At 40.5% G+C, this 22,022-nt stretch overlaps 1 protein-coding gene across 1 annotated transcript in view; it reads right to left on the reverse strand.

The window, feature by feature from the left end:
- KDM3B (lysine demethylase 3B) overlaps positions 1 to 22,022 on the reverse strand; it is a 62,965-nt gene that overhangs the window by 26,119 nt on the left and 14,824 nt on the right. The window contains exons 6-10 of the mRNA XM_045285027.1: positions 17,059 to 17,643; positions 12,174 to 13,422; positions 11,063 to 11,264; positions 3,146 to 3,360; positions 1,842 to 1,994 (exon numbers count right to left, since the gene is read on the reverse strand). Coding sequence (XP_045140962.1) covers positions 1,842 to 1,994; positions 3,146 to 3,360; positions 11,063 to 11,264; positions 12,174 to 13,422; positions 17,059 to 17,643 — 2,404 coding nt within the window. The remainder of the gene's footprint in view (positions 1 to 1,841; positions 1,995 to 3,145; positions 3,361 to 11,062; positions 11,265 to 12,173; positions 13,423 to 17,058; positions 17,644 to 22,022) is intronic.

The raw sequence follows: 22,022 nt of genomic DNA on the forward strand, positions 1-22,022 counted from the left end.
GGAGGCCTGGTAGGGCATGATCAAAGGGCAATGTAACTGAGAGGAATTACTGAAACCCAAATGAAGGCGGAGCATGACAGTGGGACAAGAGGAAAGTTACAGGAAATAGAGGAAAGAATTAGGAAGCAAAGGGCATTTACAGAGGTCTAAATACAGGCATATACATACCGTATATAAATATATTTATTAAAAATATATATATATATTTATATATGATGATGGAGAAATAGATCTATGTGCATATATTTATAGGTTTAGTATTAAGGTACCAGATGGACAATGGATCTTTACTCAAGTACTCCCTCAATGCAGAACACTTTGTTCTGTTAAACTGACATTCCATGATGCTCACCTTCCCAACAAGATCTGAAGACAAAGCGGGTGCATAAGCAATTATGAAGAAAGCTGATGGTGCCTGGCTATCAAAAGACATAGCAGTCTGGGGTCTTAAAGGCTTGAAGATAAATAAGGAGCCATCTAGTTGAGAAGCAATAAAGCCCACATGGAAGAAGCACACCAGCTTGTGTGATCACGAGGTGTTGAGAGGATCAGGTATCAGGCATCAAAGAACAAAAAAATTGTATCATTGTGAATAAGGGGGAGTGCGGGGTAGAGACCCAAAGTCTATCTGTAGGCAACTGGACATCCCCTTATAGAAGGGTCTGGGGGAGGAGATGAGACAGTCAGGGTGCAGTATAGCACTGACGAAACATACAACCTTCCTCTAGTTCTTTAATGCTTCCTCCCCCTACTGTCATGATCCCAATTCTACCTTACAAATCCAGCTCAACCAGAGGATGTATGCTGGTACAGATAAGAGCTGGAAACACAGGGAATCCAGGACAGATAAACCCCTCAGGACCAATAATGAGAGTAGCGATACCAGGAGGGTCAGGGGAAGGTGGGGGAGAAAGGGGGAACTGATCACAAGGATCTACATATAACCCCCTCCAGAAAAGTGGGTGAAGGGAGACATCGGACAGTGTAAGACATGAACAAATAATAATAATAATTTATAAATTATCAAGGGTTCATGAGGGAGGGAGGGGAAAACAATGAGGAGTTGATATCAAGAGCTTAAGTAGAAAGAAAATGTTTTGAGAATGATAACGGCAACAAATGTACAAATGTACTTGACACAATGGATGTATGTATGGATTGTGATAAGAGTTGTATGAGCCCCAAATAAATTGATTTTAAAAAAACAAACATGTTTCCAACACACATGAAAAGATGCTCAGTATCATTAGCTATTAAGCCAAAAAAACAAACAAACACAAAAACCCTCACAGCCACTGAATTGCTTGCAACTCCACAACTCTACAGAACATAGCAGAACTGTCCCCATAGCTTCCCTAGACTAAATCTTTACAGAATAGGAAAGCCCATCTTTCTCCTGAACAAATCAAAACCACAGGGAAATATTACTTTATACCTGCATGAAGGCAATAATAAAAAAGATAGATAATAACAAGGGGTGGTGAGGATGTAGTAATATTGGCTCCCATCTACATTGCTGGTGGGAATGTAAAATGGTATAAGTACAGTTTAGTTCATAGTAACTTAAGTCTTAAAGTTATCCTTGTTGTTGGTGTTGTATGCCAACTGTACTCTAAAAAGGAGGCATGCTACAAGCAGGGGAAAAATCTCATTCATGTGAACATTAGGAATAATTGGCTTCTCAATACTGGCAATTGAAAGTCTTCAAAGTACAACAAAGGTAAACAAGCAGCTAATCAGGGGACACAAACCCAGTCTTGACTTTAACGTCTAAGTCCCATACCTTCCTGTTAGCCCATAACAACTAGTTACTTTTAGAATTGCTTAGGGCATTTGCTTACCACTTCGAGGACGGCTTTTCCTGAGCCTGTAACAATCAAGGCAGACTCCAAATCCACACTTTCGACAAACCCAGTGAATATTGAAGAGAGTTGTTTCACAGACATCACACATTTCCCGAACGCCACGGACTGCTCGCTTCCACGCCACTTTCTCTGAAAGAGGATGAAGAATATTGTTGCCATTGACCATGCTGACAAAGAACCAAAGACCCAATATTCAGAGATCCTTATACAAGTCTTTTTGTTCAGAAATAAAATGCAAAGATCTATGAAGTGAAGTGTTTCTAAAATTGTACAAGAAACAAAATACATGCACCTTCTAATGTTTCTAAATTATGTAAAACTATGTATAATATAATGCTATTTTAAGATCTTATAATAATAAAAGGACATCAACAAGGGTCAAGAGGGAATGAATGTCTTACGTTGCTATTAAAGATACTATTAAATATTCAACCTTGGGGAGCTTAAAATAAGGCTTTTTCCTTTGAAATGTAGTGCATAATTTCTCAGCACATTTTTTGGGGTCTGAAAATAGGGTATAATAACAACACAGAAGGAGCCTGGTGACAGGGGGTTACGTATCTGGCTGGTAACTACAAGGCCAGCAGTTCAAAACCACTAGCCGCTCCTCAGGATAAAGAAGAGATTTTCTACTCCCGTAGAAACCCACAGGAGCAGTCCTACCCTGTCCTACAGGGTTGCTACGAGTCAGAACTGACAAGATGGCAGTGGTTTTTTTTTTTCTCTTTTGAATAGACAAATTTTATATATGGCTGAGAACTGTGGGTTCTAGGTGTGAAATGTGGCACCCAGAAACACTTCATTTCATTTGTTTACAATCCAGAATATATCAATTACTAGTAAAATTAGTTTAAAACAAACATAAAGACGTGCCAAAATGTATACACTACCAGCTATGCAACAAAAACAAAAGGCAAGCAAGAATGGAGTTCTCAGGTTTGTTAACTACCAAAGACTGTAATAACAAAGTCTGCTCAATATAGTTAGGGTTTTAGCCACTTAGACTACTACAAAGAGAAGTATTATCAGTCTTGTTGATGTCCTTTGTGTTGGTAGTTTGGGACTCAGGAGGCTCCATGTGCTGGAGATTAGAATGACTCCATAGGGTTTCCTTGATCATGATCTTTACAGAAGTAGATAGTCAGTTTCTTCTACAGTGTACTGTCCAGGAATTCAGTCTCAATTCATGCACACAATATGTAGTCTACCACTACCATTAAATGACAGCAAATGAGTTTCCCAATGGGAGTGTGTGGCAGATGAGAAAGAGGGTGCCTTACGGTGTGGCTCCACCATCATCATGGCCTCCTTCTCAGACATCACGAGCTGGCAGAACTGGTCCCCGACATTGGCCAGGATGTATTTTGAGGTCTCTAGGTCTATCCCTTCTGCTAGTGAGGACGAAGGAATCCACAGGTTCATAGCCTCAGGATCACTTTGCTGGGGGCTCAAAAACCCCTCCACTCGGAGTACTCCCTTTCGAGTGAAGATCAACCTGAGATGGGAAGGGAGATGCATGGTAAATATCAGCTGCTATGCAAGCTAACACACAATTAAAATCTTAGGACTTACATGAAATCAAATGACACTTAACAGGTATCAGACTGAGTTAAAAACTTTCATCATATTTGACCAACACAGCATACACTAATATGAATGCTCGATAACACCTGTTATCTTTGTTAGATGCCACTAGGTCAGTTTGTGAACACTTAGTAGGTATGAATTCTTTAACTTGCTTGCTGGGTTAGACACGGGGCAGCTAACTGCAAGATCAGCAGTTCAAACCCACCAGCTACTAGTCAGGAGGATTAAGCTGCCTCGTTCCTGTAAAGACGTACAGTCTAGGAAACCCTATATGGAGATGCAATGATTTGGAGGAAATGACCTGACAGATTATTTTTCAGTTCAGAGCTGTTTATAAGTTTCTCCCTCTACCTGTTCGACACTTTTACCTTGCTCATTGTTGTGCTTTAAATTATTGTCTATCTACCTCAGGTAAATCCCTAATATTGTCTGGTAGTCACAATCCAACTTCATGGTGTACCAACTCTTCTAGACGCCTACTTCACACAATTCCCTTTCCTCAAATATTTCCAACATCACACCTCCTAAGACCTTGCTTCCTATTCACCAATGAAAATAGGAGGAACACAGAAGAGCTTGCACAAGTTCTCATCACATTATCATACACGTTCTTACAACTGAGCCTACCCTACATACTCTATTTTAGCTCCTGTTACTATAAATGAACTAGGTCCCAGGGGGGCCCAATTTCTCCACCTATGCTCTACATTCAATATCCAATCCCTTCACCTAAATCAAAGATATCACTCTGCTATCTCTCCCCTTTACTAATTCAATTTTCCTTCTACTGAATCATTCTTATCAGCATTTAAATTTGCTATCATTTTTACTTCAAAATTCCTTTTGACCCCACACCTTCCTCCATTTACAAGCTCACCACAGTCAAATTCCTCAAAAGAGTTGTTTATACTCATTATTGCCACTTATTTTTCCTTTTGTTTTCTCTTATTCCACTCTACTCAGGCTTTTTCTCTTACAATCTATCAAAACTGTTTTTGATATGATCATTCTGTCTTACTAAACTCAATGGTTACTTCTACTTATATGATCCACAACATCTGATATAGTTCATTATTCTTTCTTGGAAATATTCTCTTCAATTGGCTTCCAGAATACCCCCCTCCCATGGTTTTCTTACTTCCTTAACAATTGTTCTTTCTCGGACTGGCAGGGCATGATCAAGGGTAATGTAACCAAGAGGAATTGCTGAAACCCTGGTGGGGACTGAGCATGATAGTGGGACAGGAGGAAAGTCAAAGGAAATAGAGGAAAGAGCTGGGAGGCAAAGGGCATTTACAGAGGTCTAGAAAAAGACATGTACATATGCAAATATATTTATATATGATGATGGGGAAATAGATCTATGTGCATATAATTATAGGCTTAGTATTAGGGTAGCAGAAGGACATTGGGCCTCCACTCAAGTACTCCCTCAATGCAAGAATACTTTCTTCTATTAAATTGGCATTCCATGATGCTCACCTTCCCGACACAACTGCTGAAGACAAAGCGGGTGAATAAACAAATGTGGTAAAGAAAGCTGATGGTGCCTGGCTATCAAAAGATATAGCGTCTAGGGTCTTAAAGGCTTGAAGGTAAACAAGCGACCATCTAGCTCAGAAGCAACAAAGCCCACATGGAAGAAGCACACCAGCCAGTGCGATCACGAGGTGCTGAAGGGATCAATTATTAGGCATCAAAGAACAAAAAATCATATCATTGTGTGCTCACCTCCATGATACGATCGCTGAAGACAAATGGGTGCATAAACAAATGTGGTGAAGAAAGTTGATGGTGCCCGGCTATCAAAAGATCTAGCGTCTGGGGTCTTAAACGCTTGAAGGTAAGCAAGCGGCTACCTAGCTCAGAAGCAACAAAGCCCACGTGGAAGAAGCACACCAGCCGGTGCGATCGATCACGAAGTGTCGAAGAGATCAGGTATCAGGCATCATCAGAACAAAAAATCTTACCATAGTGAATGAGCGGGGGAGTGCGGAGTGGAGACCCAAAGCCCATATGTAGGCCACTGGACATCCCCTTACAGAAGGGTCTCGGGGAGGAGACGAGCCAGTCAGGGTGCAATGTAGCAATGATGAAAAATACAACTTTCCTCTAGTTCCTAAATGTTTCCTCCCCCCTCACTATCATGACCCCAATTCTACCTTTTAAGTCTGGCTAGACCAGAGGATGTACACTGGTACAGATAGGAACTGGAAACACAGGGAATCCAGGGTGGATGATCCCTTCAGGACCAGTGGTGTGAGTGGCGATACTGGGAGGGTAGAGGGAGGATGGGTTGGAAAGGATCTACATGTGACCTCCTCCCTGGGGGACGGACAGAAAAGTGGGCGAAGGGAGATGTCGGACAGGGCAAGATATGACAAAATAATAATTTATAAATTATCAAGGGTTCATGAGGGAGCGGGGAGGTAGGGGAAAAAAAATGAGGACCTGATGCCAGGGGCTTAAGTGGAGAGCAAATGTCTTGAGAATGATGAGGGCAATGAATGTACAAATGTGCTGCACACAACTGATGTATGTATGGACTGTGATAAGAGTTGTATGAACCCCTAGTAAAACAATTTAAAAAAAACCCCACAAAACAATTGTTCTTTCTCAACCTCCTTTACTCGCCCCTCCTTACTTTTCCTGTCTTGGAATGTTGTTGAGCTGTAAAACTCCATCCTTGGATTAATGCTGCTTGAGATGGTTAATGTTAGGTGTCAATTTGGATAAAGTATGATTTTCACTGGCTTGGCAGACCCTATACTGGTAGCTTTTCCATAATAATATAGTATAATATAAAATATAATCTTAGATGCTGTGCTCTAACGTTATTAGTCAATCAGTAGAAAAGGGAGTTTCTTTGGGGTTGTGGCCTGCCTCCAATATAAAAATAGATGTTCTCACATGGCTGGCTCATGTTCTCCCTCTTCAGATTCTGCTCTCTTATTGGTGATCTGATCACCAGTTCCTGGGACATAAGCCAGCTGAGGTTTTTGGTTTACCACCTGACCTACAGATTTTGGATTCACCAGCCCCTGCAATTCTATGCGAAATTAAGAGGTCTGCTGCCTGATATCTATGGATTTGGGACTTGTCAGCTTCCACAAATGCTTGAGACATATCCCTGAAATAAATGTCTCTCCAACTCACTCACTCGTTTTGCTCCTCTAGAGAATCCAAACTAAGACACTGCTCGCTCTTCTACATCTAGATTCTGACTTCTTTAATAGATATCTCCAGCTTGAACCTCTTCCCTCAACTCTAGCTCCTTCTTACAATGTAGCTCATTAACATGGCTCTTCTAGTTACCCATAGTCTTTTGATTCCCATAAATGATTGGGTGGGGCTATACAAATAAGGTATTAACAACTCACCAAAGGGATCAGATAGTCCTCAAATAATGAAAATAAGGGATATGCACTGCTTCCATGTGGGGCTATGGAAATAAGGTGTTTTAGGAATACTTGCGGGAAACTTGTTGGTTTTGCCTTCCTGTGAAGTTTAAAAAGAAAATCGATCCCAGAGCAGAATGGGGAACGGGGAACATCACTACCACAAAGAACAACCAGGAGCAAAGTGTTTCTTCAGACCCAGGGTCCTTGTGCTGAGAATCAGCTAGACCCAAGAGAGATGTAACACTGGAGTTGATGCTATGCAAGACAACTAGAAACAATGGCAGGGGGAAAAAAACACACCAAGAACCAGTGGCAGAGAAATGGTGGCAGTGGAACTGGAAGATCAGTGCCAGACGGCACAGTGGGCTTCCTGCCCACAGAGTGGGGCAGCTACAGACAGTGTACCCAACCCTGGAACAAGAGAGCTGAGCTCCTTCAGGCCAAGATTTATTGGCAAAGTGGGATGTCTTTAGGCACATATTGGTAAAGCTAGAGTTTTTTTCTGTTGTTGTTTTTAACACTTGAGTAGGGCAGAGGTCTGCTTTTTACAGCAAAACTATATCCTCAGTTGTTCCTGATGCTGAATTGAAATGTACATCTTCCTTAACAAATGCTTTAACTCTGAGTATGGTCTGTTGAGTTCTGGGTGGTCACAGCACTGGATTATTGAATGCAGCAGAAAAAGAGTGCTTTGGGAGGCATGGCTGGTGTCAGAATTGTTAAAAGGCTAGAGAGAGGTGTATCTGACCTCCACCACATAAGAATTATCTTTGAGCTGATATAGATCTTGTGAAGTTAGATGAGGAGGTCTGGAGTTCATATCTTTCAACATTCTCATTTGAAAATCTAATAAACACTCCAAATTTAACATGTATTTTCCCCCTACCCTCCAACCTCTTTATTTCCCCCCAAATCTCTTTATCAATAAATGGGTAACTCATTCCTCCAGTTTTCAGGCAAAAAGGCTTAGAATAATCCTTGATTCCCTTCTCTCTCATATTACACATCAGAAAATCACAGTGGTTCTACCTTCAAAATCTACCCAGACGATGGCTGATCAACATGATGAACATACTTAATATCACTGAATTGTACAGGGAAGACTGTTGAAAAGGTAAATTCTTGCTACCTATATATTTATATATTATATTATATTAATTAAAAACAAAACAGGTGGCAGACCAGAATGGGCCAGTGGGTTATAATTTGCCAACAACTGACCCATGTCTTTCATTTGCTAAACCTGTGGGGGACTGGCCCTGCCTGAAATCCCTGCCCAACCCTGCCTCCGCGTTCCTAGCTACGTGCTCTGTAGCACGGGCAGTTGTAAAGTTGACCTTTTCACCCATTGGTTAATAATGCCAGGCGCTCATTGGAGCTTCTTTAATGTACATGTTGGATTGGATGTTGTGTCGCACACCTTATTAAAATATGCACCTCCCAGTTCCCCTTTTTTATACCCCAGCTTTGCCCAAATAAATGAGCTTGATCAGAGTTTTGTCTTGCTCCACGTCCCCGTGTCTTCTTTTCTCCATCCAGGTTCGTCTTTCCCCGCAGGGCCTTGCTCGTGTGTCCCGCAGGCCAGGACGCAACACTCTATTACCACCTCCCTGGTCTAAGTAAGCCACCATCATTATCATCTGAATCATTTCAGTAGTCTCCAAACTTTCCCTTGCTTCTATCCTTGCCTTCATATGTATTCCTAAAAAGAGAGACTAGATGGATCCGTTAAAATATTCATTACTGTCACCCATCAGGTCAAAATCCTCCAATAATTATTTTTCCCTCCTACTCTACTTCTTTTCTGCATGTCATAAAATAATTTACTGTAACTCAGTTTTAATTTGACTTTTTCTCCTTTTATAACCACTCAGACCAGTTTAGTTCTGATGGGTAAGGAATCTGGAGGGTTTTTGTGGTTGTGACCCTTCTCGCTCTCTATATAAAATTTATATTATATTCATCTCCCTCCCTTTTATTTGTGGAATATAATACATACATAAACACATAATGTATGTAGGGCAGACTCCATCTCATCCGAACAGTGTCAGTATCCTGTTACGTGGGATATGTGGTTATTTCTTTCTCCCTTTCCACCTGCTTCCTTCACCTTCCTCTCCCTTCCCTCTACTCCTCCCTACCATCCTTGGCCTTGTCATAGTCTTTAAAGACTTTTCCTTTGGTGTGAAAACCAAATGTTTCTTTCTTCCTCTATAATAATGGTGCCATAAAATATTTACCTTTATGAGCTTGACTAACAGAATCACTATCAGTGTTATTGAATGATGCATAATATTTTATGTGTACATATACCAGAGTTTATCCATTCCTCTACAGTCGTGATTTTTAATTGTTTCTATCTTTTTGCTATTACAGAAATTGCTGTAATAAATATGTCTCCAATGACTTTTAAAAAAAATCATTTTATTGGGGGCTCATACAACTCTTATCACAATCCATACATACATCAACTGTGTAAAGCACATTTGTACATTCACTGCTCTTAACACTCTCAAAACATTTGCTCTTCACTTAAGCCCTTGGCATCAGGTCCTCATTTTTCCCCTCCCTCCCCGCTCCCTCATGAACCTTTGATAATTTATAAATTATTATTTTGTCATATCTTATACTGTCCAACGTCTCCTTTCACCCACTTTTCTGTTTTCCATCCCCCAGGGAGGAGATTATATGCAGATCCTTGTAATCGGTTGCCCCTTTCCACCCCACCTTTCCAATGACTTCTTATTTAGCCTAAAAGCCAAGGGTCCTTTAAAATCTGGTCCTAATGCTAACTCTTTGACATTAACTTCTCTGTTTGTACCCACTTTGTACCTACCCAACCTGGCCTCCTTCAGTTTCTTGAACACACAAGAAAACTTTGGCCTCAGGATGATGGTAATTGTTATTCCTTCTACCTAAAATATTTCTCTCTCAGAAAACTACAAAGATCATTCCCTTACCTCTTTCAGACTTTACTCAAATTTCACCTACTCAGCCTGTCCTGTAGCCTCTCTAGATTTCACAAACTTGAATCTTTTTATTTCTCACAGCATTTTATTAGTGGACTTGAATTTAACTCCCACTAGAATGAAAACCTTCTGAGGGGTGAGAGTTGATTTTTGTTCATTTTGGATACCCAATGTCCAGAACAATGGTTGAATTAGTGAATTGATTCTAAAAGACTAAGCTACTTAGTTTTCTTTAGTGTAAAAATAAAGTTTTTGGAAGACTGTTTAAAAGAAACTCCTAAAATTTTTTTTTTTCACCTTCAAAGTACTCTCCATTATATTTAATACATTTGTCAAATCTGTGATTCCATTCTTGGAAACATTTTTAAAACTCATCTGTTTGGATGGCTGACATCACCTCCCTAGTTTGGGGTTTTTTTTCTTCACCTCTTTTACGTTGTCAAATCGCTGTCCTTTCATTTCCCTCTGCATTCACGGAAATAAAATGAAATCACATGGAGCGAGGTCAGGTGAGTAAGGTGTATGGGGCAAGAGAAGCATGCTGTTTTTACTAAGATGGCTGCATGAGCAGGTGCATTGATGTGGTGGCAAAACCAGTCCCCAGGCTGCCACAATTAAGGCCTTTTTATATTACACACTGTTACACAATTTTTTTTCAGAACCACTAAATGGAAAGCTTAATTAACAGTCCGACCTGGTGGCATGAACTCCAAATGCACTGAGTTGACATTTTTGTTCATTCGAAAACTCCTAAATTTAATGAACAGAGGGACAGTGACTAAATAGTTGCTATTTGGTTAAGGGCAGCCCAATGGTCCCAGAATTTTCATCCATTTTATTTCAGAGACTTTCCATAGTATCATCTCCCAATCACACTTCCCCCTTCTCTCCAACACAATTCAAGTGATTATAGCATGGGACAGGAGTAAGTGCTCAGGGAGATCTACAACACAAAATGGAGTCCTTCTGTTTATATACCACTAGTTTTAACTGGAGCTCATATTAGAAAACATAGTGTAGCATAGTGTAGCACAGGGGTTAGTAGCTGAGATTACTCAACTTCAGTTCTCCGAGTACAAGACCACATGCCTTTTCACAATTAACACAGACCCTGACAGCAAAAGGGTTAAGGAAGGGGAGGGAAAAAATGGTGAAATATGTTTACAAATTCAGAGCAAAAGTGAGAATTATGTGCCACTAAGGAGAAATGGGAAAGAGGCCAAGACAGGAGTTTGGGTACCTCCGGAAGTGAAAGAAGCGGCAGGCCACTGTGGAATCATCTTGCTCCTGTTCCTTAAACTTTCGATACCGCTCTAGGCGGCATTCCCGGCACTTGTGCAGATGGGGGGCCACATTGATGCATGAACCATCCTGCAGAAAGGGCTCTCCAGACTGTTTCAGCTTCTTCACTTTGCTCACATCTTTCAGCACTGACTGGCCAACTGGGTTAAGGGAGAAAGGAGAAAAGGTTGGTCATGATTATACAAATGGGGCCTGATAACATGATTCTCTTGGGGACAGACATCTGTCCTATCCTGGGCCACTCCTCCTTGCATTGTTTGGGCATGTCCCCATGAGGTATCATCTGTTACAGAAAGGGAAGGCAGAGAGGAAAGAGATTCTAACTGATAGCTAAGGATCATGGAGAATTGCTGAGCAGTGTCACATTATGACAAAACAGAGTATGGGAAATCCAAGGATGTAGAAGGCAGCTGCCACCTGCCTCTAGCTCCTCAGGATATGACTGCTCTACTAATTAGGGCCTTGTGGGCTCCCATAGGACAATTACTGTTGACAACAGTTTTCCCACAGAATTTATTGACTTTGGTAGAGGTGCTAAATCCTGGATACTCTATAGAGAAGCAAACTAAGGGGTGACTCAAGCCTACAAAAGGCTGCTAAGTGAGAATGGAATGTATCGAGCAGGTCCTGAAGCAAATTAAAAGTATGAGTTAAACAAAGTAGAAAGGGATGAGGTAAACACAGGAAATAATTCCTGGCAAAAAAACAACAACAAACAAACTGCCAAGGAAGATCTTGATCTTTGAGAGATTTACATTATGTAGGGGGGGCCTTCAAAAGTTTATGGAAAAAATGGAATTAAAAGACAATGGAAAATTTCTACCAACATCTTGAAGGCCCCTTGTACAGGATGGACATTCTACTCACAGTGCTGGTTTAGATGCAATAATGCTCTGAACCAGAAGGTCCTATGTAAAACGCTTTGGCTATGTAATTCTATGGGATTATGAAACTTCCCGTCAAACTGAGGGCTTCTGCTGCCCGAGAGCACAAGAGGCAGTAGAGGCCGGTGCCAGGGCAAGCTCAAGTACAGCCCACAGCAGGATCACCTTTCAGTGGGGCGGTCCGAGGACGGCCCTTGGGGGCCTGCTTCCCTTTGCCTTTGCCCAGCAACAGCTCAGCATTACGTTCCCCATTGGGGCCTAGTTTCCCCATGAGGTGCTCTGGAATCCCCTTCAGGCCAGTTTTGGCTTGCAGCTGCTCCTCAGAGTCGCTCAAATCTGACAGGTCACTGTTGGTGCTGGAGTCTGAGTCCTGTCTGCAAGCCAAGCTTCGCTCATCCAGTGAGAACCTTTTCACAGCTTCAAAAGGAGCTTTGTTCTCCTGTGAAAAATCTTCAGGAAAGGACAGAAAGCCGCCTGACTGCCTGCCAAAGACGGTACTAAAGGTTTTGAGGAGGGGACTGTCCTGCTGCCCAGGCCCCACGGTTGGCCTTTCTTCTGTGGGGCTGGAGGAGAGTGTAGGCATCTCAATGGGCTGGGTGAGGGTGCTGGTGGGCGAGCTGGAGCGGCCATTCCCCATGGCAGAGAGGCTTGGGCCTCCGGTGGTGAGAGTTGAACCCAGAACACCAGGCACCAGCTTGGAGGAATCAGTTGTGATGAAGAGGGTTTTCTTCTTTGCTAACGATGCTGACTCTGCAGCGGAGTGAGACTCGGGCCAGCTGGGGGCTGCCTTGGAGGTGACCGTGGTAGCAGAAGAAGAGCTACCCGGTGCCTGAGATGTAAAGCTGCTGAAAGGACTCTGTTCAACTTTCTCCACAAATGCCAGAAAAGGGTTAGAGGGCTCTTCTCGGGATAATTTAGGGGGCTGTAAAAATAGATTTTCATGACTTTCTGGTGTGCGGGTACTTAGGAGGCTCCGCGGGAAGGCTGGTGTGAGGGTGGGCATGGACTCTGTAGGCACTTTCCGGTCCACAGAGCTGCCAGCCTTAGAACCTGGCTTAGTGTCTGATGCAAGAGTGGGTCTGCTTTTACACAGGCCCGAGCTCAGGCTCTCAAGGCTTTGTTTGAATGAGTCCCGACTGGAGGAATCATCAGCCAAACTCTCTGAAACAGTAGTGAAGTAGTTACTGGTAGGTAAAGTTTGGGACATGCACTGAAAAAACAAGTTTTTGGAGACATCAGGGTCTTTCTGAGACTCTGGTGTAGAGCTACAGGCAAAAGAGAAGCTCAAAGATTTGTTCTCTGTGGCTAGAACCCCGTTGGTCTGGCTCCGTCCACTTCCAAAAGTCAAAGGTTGTGATGAACTTGGGAGAGATGCTCCAAATCCAGAAGAAGCCAGAATAGAATTTCTTGAATTCTGAAAGGAAAAATGTCTGAGTTAGTGATGCTGACTCTTTATGACAGTGTTCGATATCTTTCTTGGAGCTAGGTGATCCCTTGGATCAATTTTCTTATGGGTGTATCAGCTGTTATTTTCCACAGCTCTATGGAACTGTTCTTGTATGTGTATTTGTTTGACTAGTGTTGGTGAAGATACTTGCCACAGATCACATAGGAATCCTTAACAAGGAGAGTCAGAGATGTGAGGATGTCTTATATCCTGTCACTCCCGTTTTTAGTCAACTGTTTCAGACAGCGCTAGAAAGCTGTGTAGGTTTCTTAGTACTTATTTGGAAGTAAAGAGACTACCAAAATATTGGGGAAAAGAGCATTTGAACAGATACCAGTTTTTACTTTGAAATATACCTAGTAACTCTTATACTATTAATCTACCTCAATGACTTTAGGAGCAATTGTTAAAGTTTTAATTTAAGCTATCACAAACTGCCCATTAAAAAGTGACTTCAGTTCTTTCACGGGTCCATTTTAACTAAAGAAAAGTCATCTCTATTAGTCTAGAACTCTTCAAGATAGACCTTTTTGGAACCTGGCTTATGAATCTAAATTCATCTAAAAGTTGAGTATCTGTTTTCATTAAAAGTTAGATCTAAATATACACACTAAAGTAAAAGAAAAAAATGTCTACTGTGTCCTTGCTACCATTAGGACCTACCAGGGCATATCCAACAAATAAAAAGATCCAGCATACCAAACTGGAAATGACAAAACATTTTCCTTCTTTTACCTCAGAAATGTTCATTTCTACATGTTATGATTATATGTAGAAATGGTATGGATATATATTACATACACCCTGTACACGTTACAGAGAAAACACTTAGATGGAGATAAAGAGTCTTTTGCTTTAATACTTGTTAATCTAATAAAACCTAACTCCTAGCACTTGAGTTATACAAACTACAGGGTATTGAAAAAACAACATACAAACTTCCAGGAGGTAGGCAGAGGATGATATTCCAAAACATTCCATTGAAAACAAACATGGAAACATGGACATGACTGTTTAGTGAGCATGGGGTTTCATTTTTGGGTGATGAACAAGTTCTAGAACTAGATAGCACTAATGTACAATAGCTATGTACTAAATGCCTTTTTGAATCGCACACTTTAAAATGGTAAGTTTTGTATGTTGTACATTTATCAGAATAAAAAAATTTTGATAAACAAAAGGGCTCCTGTTTAAAAAGGAAGAGTTTAAATTTATTTGTTATTCTTTAAGTATGAACACAGAATCTACATAAAGACTTTTTTGGTGAACGGCTTCAGAGATTTTAGTGTTAACAAATTAAAACTAATTTTTCTTTCCCTTGAAACTAACCAATAATCATTGATTTAAACTCCCTCTCCACAAGAAAGACAAGACTAGGCAGAGTCCTGAAGCTTTGCTCTTCTTTCACCAGCGAGATTTGGCCACGAGCCTTTACACCTGCAAGACTGCAAGGAGCCAGCAAGGGTAGCTCATGTTTCACTACTAAAGTTACCCTTTAAAAATAAATACACACATGAATGAAAAACAATTTGGATGGCCTTTCATTTTCCTTTAAGTGATTAAATTCCAAGTCCTTTTCTTATAAGCACGTGATGACAAAATGGTATCAACCTGGTTTTGAGGGCAAGAAGTTTCCTTCCCGATGGCTGTGCCCTCATCATAATGGAAACATTCATTTCGAGACTTTAAAATCCCATCCCAGAAGACCTGGGCAGGAACATCAGCAAAATGATTGCAACAGATGTTGACATTTCTCCAACATTTCTGGAAAATGCCTGTTGGACCCATTCACAGGTTTTGCTACTCAGAGAATAACAGCATTTTGGTGGATCTCTTTTTCTAGCATGCAAAATTCAGCCTACTTTGTTATCCACTTTGACATCCACATTGCCTGTGACATGGAGCTTATTTTAAATAATTCAGGCAATATGATGGCTCACATACACTAGAAGGCCACTAGGATCCTTGGTTAGTTCTCTTAGGAATGCTGGTCAACTACAGAAGAAACACTATGACATGAATAGCGTGGAATCTGCACTTTTGGCCTCCTTCTCTGTGGCCTCCAGTACCCACTTCTGCATACTGGGGATTAACAAATTGTACATTTGCTAGGGAAGTGAAGAAGGCAGATGAAAGCAAAGTATAGCCTTCATCTAGTATTGGTGTATTTACAATGATTTCATTTTAGGATTTGTGCACCTTCCAATAGGATTATCAATTATTTATTTATAATATACAGTACTTAGCACACAGTTTTCTTATAAATAATTTTGAAAAATCACTAGGTATTTTATTTTTGTATCTCACATTTCAGCTTGAGTTAATAGCCAGTTGTGGGTTGGGGAGAGGTGGGGATAACGAGCACCAGAAATCATACTCACTTGGCCAAATAAGTCAGATTATACAACTGATTTTGATATGTCAAGATGCCACCTTATGTTTAATGAAAGTTCCATTTTAATAATAATATCTGGGTATATTTATCAGATAAAAAACATAGCAAACTAGACACTAAAACACTAATGTGATTAATTCCATCCAATTTTTCCAGCTAAGGGCTAAAATGATAATGTTAAGAGAGAAAAACAAAACAATACAACCGTCCATCCATTCTCCAAACCTGGATGACTGTATCTTTTTTAAAAAATCATTATATTGACCGGGAGGTGGAGGGAGGGTGGGGTGAGAAGGAGGAACCGATTACAAGGATCTACATATAACCTCCTCCCTGGGGGATGGACAACAGAAAAGTAGGTGAAGGGAGACATCGGACAGTGTAAGATATGACAAAATAATAATTTATGGATTATCAAGGGTTCATGAGGGAGAGGGGAGCAGGGGAAGGAGGGGGGAAAATGAGGAACTGATGCCAGGGGCTTGGGTGGAGTGCAAGTGTTTTGGGAATGATGAGGGCAATGGATGTATGAATGTGCTTTACACGATTGATGTGTGTATGGATTGTGATAAGAGTTGTATGAGCCTCTAATAAAATGATTTTTAAAAATCATCATATTGGGGGCTCTTACAGCTTGTATAACATTCCATACATCAATTGTATCAAGCATATTTGTACATATGTTTCCATCATCATTTGACTATATCATTTTTGTAAGAAGCCCAGACTCGAGAACACAGCACAGAAAATGAACTGAAGTCAGGGGCTGGTAATGGTAGCTTGCACATAGACTTAATTATAGTGTTCTCTATTATCAACACTGTAATTCATTAACCTGACTTCTTATAGGCCTGGTGGGGAGGCTCAGTCACTACGTGAACTACATAAGATAATTGAATTAAAAAGATTCCTCACCAGATCTATTTTAACATCTCATTACACTGGGTTGTAAAATCAGTTTTTTATTAGCTCAATTGTTCAGGTGACTTTTTAGAGCTGATAAAGTTATTAAAATATACACATTTGTCCAAAGAGAGAAGGGTCACTTCATCAATTCAGCAAAAGCCTATCCAGATAGTCCAATTTAAAGACACCTCAAACATACTCTTTCCCAGTGACATCTGAGAAGCTTTCTAGTGTGTTAACAGCAGTGGAGGGGAGGGTAAAAGAGGAACACAGACAGCAAATCTGCTGCTGCAGCAACTCACCTCTCCCAAGGTCTGTGGCCGGCTGGCTTTCTGTTTTTCTGTCCCAGTCCCTGTTGTGAGGCCAGTGTCTGAAATCCTCACCGTGGTTGGGGTGGAGCTGCCAGTAGTGACCACAGCTGTAGAAGCCACCATGCTCTGGCTAACTTGTTCCAGTGTTTTTCCTGCTTCTTTGTTTTCAGCTCCAACCTCTGTGGCCAAAGGTGTTTGACCTGTGGCTGCAGAATATGGAGTGAAAGGTACAGGTGTGTCCCCACTGACAGGTTCATCCTGCACCACTAGAGTCCTGCCGTTTTCTTTGGTGTAAGTGGCAAAGCGAATGTTGCGATTCATCTGGGGAACAAACGTAGCCGGTGGCTGCTTGGCTCTCTGATCCAGTACTGACTCTCCTCCTTTCCAAGGACCTCGGCTCGCCTCACTTCCATCGCTCCCATTACTGTCTACTTCTCCCCTGTCTCCTTTTAGTTTCTTTGACGCAGGGTCACACCCAGAGTCTGAAAGGCTTTTCCTCCTCCGGCCATCTTTCCCCTCTACACTCTCTCTTTTCTTCTTTCCTTTGGAAGATTTCGCTGCTTTTAATGTACCTCCCTACAAAACAAAATTCAAAAACGATTTATTACATGGGACCTACCATTCCGTGAAAATCATAAACCATTAGCTTTTCCCCATCTTAAGAAGCAGTCAAATTACACAGATTTCTAGTTTTAAGACATTCTCTTTGTCCCAAAGTTCCAATCTCCCTGTGACTCAATTTACATGCCAGCTCCCCACCCACTGCCATTCAAGATAATGATTACTAGCGGTTAGTTCATTTAGAAAACCTTTATCTAAATAAAATGCACTACTTCTTCAAATGGACTTTAAAACTTAAAAAAAATTATGCAGTTTCTTTTACAATGTAGACTATAAGACTGGCAGCTCATTTGTCTCTCAATTTAAAAATCTTTTCTATTAACATATTTTTCTCCTTGTTTGACAGAAATTTGCATTTCATGCACTGAAATATAATTAGCTCCTCTATCCAGAAGAAGTCATTAAAAACTGGGGAGAACTTAATTATTTGTTGACCAGCAGAAAATAGAGTGCTCACCTACCTTTTCCACCTCTGAGGGTTAATGGGAAGCTACTATCCCACTTTTAGTGCCTATTGCCATCTGGGGGGGGGGCTTGCATAACTCTGTGAATCTGAAGAAACAGACCTCACTCCACTAACACCACCAGAGGCCTGATGGGACATATGTATGCCACTAACTGCATCAGAATACAAATATTATCTCAAAAAAAAAAGAAAAGGTGTTCCCCATTTCATTCAAAATGCCTTTTTAACTGAAAACACATTGAACAAAAAACTCAAAGTAGAAAATAGTTTTCTCTTGAAACAGCTAACGATAGTAAAATCAGTATTTGTGAGTCTGTGGCCGAAGAAAAAGTTAGAATTACTTTCTCATAGACACTTTAGTGACTCAATCTACAGATCTTACTTCAAAGCAATAGAAATGGGTGGGGATAGGGTAAAATGCAGGCTTTCAGAAGCCAAACTGCTAACTCTGTTATTTCTTCAGTAATCTCATAAAATCTTACTTATGCTTTGAGAAGCCAGACAATGTGAAAGGATACAGGATTAGAAGAATAAGTGCCATGTCTAAATACACTGTCATTAAAAGGATAAAGGCTAGGGGGCAGCAGACACAGCTATCATTGTCTCATGCAATGTCCGATGGTAAAAACTATTATCAGGAACATTCTTAGTGTATATCCCACCATAAAGTAGGGTTAGCTTTTATGCAGATAACATGTGGTGGTGTGGTAATAAGCTAGCGATATATGGTTATTTAGCTAATCGTATTTATTAATGTAATTAATGGACTTTTATTACCCTTGCATGTTTAGATTCTTTGAATAGATCTGTCTTTATAGCAATCATTATAACTGTTATAACTGAGATGTTCCCAAATTTTATCTTCCTGATTCTAGCTTCTATATTTTTACATTTTTGGAGTGCTTTCATTTCCATCTTTTCTTGTTTAATCACCTTCTCCAACTTTTAACCAAAGCTCTAGATTTATTTAGGTTTCTACCACATTTTGTTAATATTATCTAAGTCTCTAAATCTTTCATTCAATAACTAGTTTTGTTTGCCTAGTATTTTTAATTGATTTGCTTTAAAACATCCTATCTTTTCTTTAACCTCTATCAATGACCAGTTTTCCATGTTGTAAATTTAAAAAGTGCTACCACGGAAATTTCTTTTTTTGTTTACTCATCCACACTAACACTTAAAGATGTTGAGGTGACCATGAGTCTCTGAGTTACTGTAAAACCTGGCAAAACTTTCATAATTGTCCAGTAAAACCAGTGAAAGCCTGAGCATGTAGAAGAAGGAAACTTGTCTGCTAGTAGAGAACAACAGAAAAGTTCCAACTGCATTCTGTCAGAGGTAGGAAACTTGTGGAAAGACCCACAAAAACAATGCAGAGTTGTTGAGTTTCAACTCTCACAATATCTCCGTACTTTATTAGTTAAGATAAAACTCACATCATGGCAAAACTGAAAAGGAAAAAACCAACATTTGCTCAAAGCCACAGTACCAGCTTCTAATTCAGCCAGCTAATTTGCAGAGCCTGGCTCATAGCAGCCTCCTACCATTATTCTCTGAGTCATTATTACTTATATGCATTTCCTACTGGTGTGAGCTACTCACATGGGAGAAGGTAGACTGGGACACAAAGAACAGTCAGTGCTTGCTTTTGTGGCCAGCTGTGCAGTAGTAGCTGGCATATTAATAGGCGATGAATGAATGCATGAAATAAGAGACTATAAAAGAGGCCTTAAAACACTGTCAAAAGAATAGTTTTCTTCAGCCATGAAAATACACTAAAAAGATATCCTACAGGATTATTTCACTCTATTATACATACGGCCACCATGAGTCAGAATTGACTTGACAACTAAAAAATTCAGGAGTAAAGAACTATTAAATGTGTTCCTGTTCCTACTCTGATCTTGTTATTAAGTCAAGCATGATTGGGTAAAGATTATAAGGGAGGACTATATCAAGCCAACATCATACACATGCTAAGATACTTTAAGGAATATATAGACAGCTGGACGTAATTTCAAGAAATTCACGAAAGATTTATTGATTGGAAAATGTTTTTAAAAATAGTAAAAAATAATGAAAGTAAGAGCCCAAACTTGGTGAAGTGAGATGTTGAAGGTAGCAGTCAAGAATAATTTGGAAATTTTGTATTACAATTGATGTGGTATCATTGTCTGAGCTTCCCTTCCCACTACTAATATGAAGAATGAACCCAAAAGCTTCCCAGAGAACAATGTCTCATATTTTTCCCAATCTAAGAGAATAATTTCCCTATTAGATGTCTTAAGGGAGAGATGAGAAAACGCTAACTCTTGGTTTCCTTATGCTGGACTAGTAATACCAGAAGGGGACAGGGAGGGGGAGGGAGAAAGGGAGAATTGATCACAACGATCAACATAAACTTCCCACCCCACCCCAGAGGAAAAAAAAAAAAAGAATCTTATGCTCTATGAGGCCAGGCACCCCAAGCCTATGATGATTTGTGAGTAAATCAAGAGTTAGCCTGGTTTACAATAATTGTGGAGTACTCTATTGTGTGCTGAGCACTGAACTAGACACTTGCCAGAATGCGATTCTTTTTGGGAATAAAGAATACAGACTCCCTCAGAGCTCACTACCATCTAATACAGGCAGGGGGGTGCAGGGGACGACAACACACGTCTGGTTCATAGGCCAGATAAAGCTTGAGAAATCTTCAATACTAGCTATTATCACGTCTCACCAAAACGAAAGTTTCAGCCACCATCGTAGGGGTGAGTTAATTAAATGTTTGACCAATTTAAAGGCTTGAAAATAGAAAAGCGGCCATATAGCTGAGAAGCAACAAAGCCCACAATGAAGTACTCTAGCCTCTGTGCCTGTGTGATCATGAGGTGTCGATGGGATCAGGTACCAGGAACCAAAGATCTAAAACAAAACAAAAATCTCATCAATGGGAATGAGCGGGAGAGCAGAGTGGAAATCTAAAGCCCGTCAGTAGTCAACTGGGCTCCCCCTGTCAGAAGGGCCACAAGAAAGAGACACAACCTTCCTCTAGTTCTTTAATGCTTTCTCCCCACCACGATCATGACCCCAATTCTATCTTACAAATGTGGCTATACCAGATCATGTATACTGGTTCAGATAAGAGCTCGCAACACAGGGAATCCAGGACAGATAAACCCCTCAGGACCAATAAGGGGAGCAGCAATACTAGGAGGGAAAAGGAAAGGGGGGTGGATTAAGGGGAACCTATCACAATAATCGACATATGGCCCCCCTCTTAGGGGGACGGACAGCAGAAAAGTGGGTGAAGGGATACAGCAGTCGCTGTAAGACATAAAAAAAAGGGAAGAATTTATAAATTATTAAGGGGACATGGGGGAGAGAGGGGAAGAAGGGGGTGGGGGGAAAATGAGGAGCTGATACCAAGGGCTCAAGTAGAAAGAAAATGTCTTGAAAACTATGATGACAACGTTATGTACAGATGTATTTGACACAATGGATATTGTATGAATTGTGGTAAGAGCCCACAATAAAAAAAAAAAGTTTAACCAGTATGGCCAGTATGATGTTAGAAATATCCAAATGGCCCTTGGTAGAAAAAAGGTTCCCCACCCTGAACTAAAGGAAAGAAAAAGAGAATTTAGCTTCTCTTTTATTGTTTGTTAATGGATAGGCCATGAATGTTACCACTACTTAAAACAGCTTTCATTGACTTCTATACATTTTAAATATACCTGTCCTGGGAAAATATACAAAGAAATCACTAGGAGCAAAATGTTGAATGTACTGATGATCTTCTCTGTAAACCTTCACAAATTAACAACAAAAAGTTTAAAACCCCCAATCTAAGAACAATCAGTTCTTATGCCATAGCCCTGCTTGC

The sequence above is a fragment of the Echinops telfairi genome, unplaced genomic scaffold (genome assembly GCF_000313985.2).
Source record: "Echinops telfairi isolate 266 unplaced genomic scaffold, ASM31398v2 ScPeMD7_7469;HRSCAF=8507_1, whole genome shotgun sequence".
NCBI classification, from domain to species: domain Eukaryota; kingdom Metazoa; phylum Chordata; class Mammalia; order Afrosoricida; family Tenrecidae; genus Echinops; species Echinops telfairi.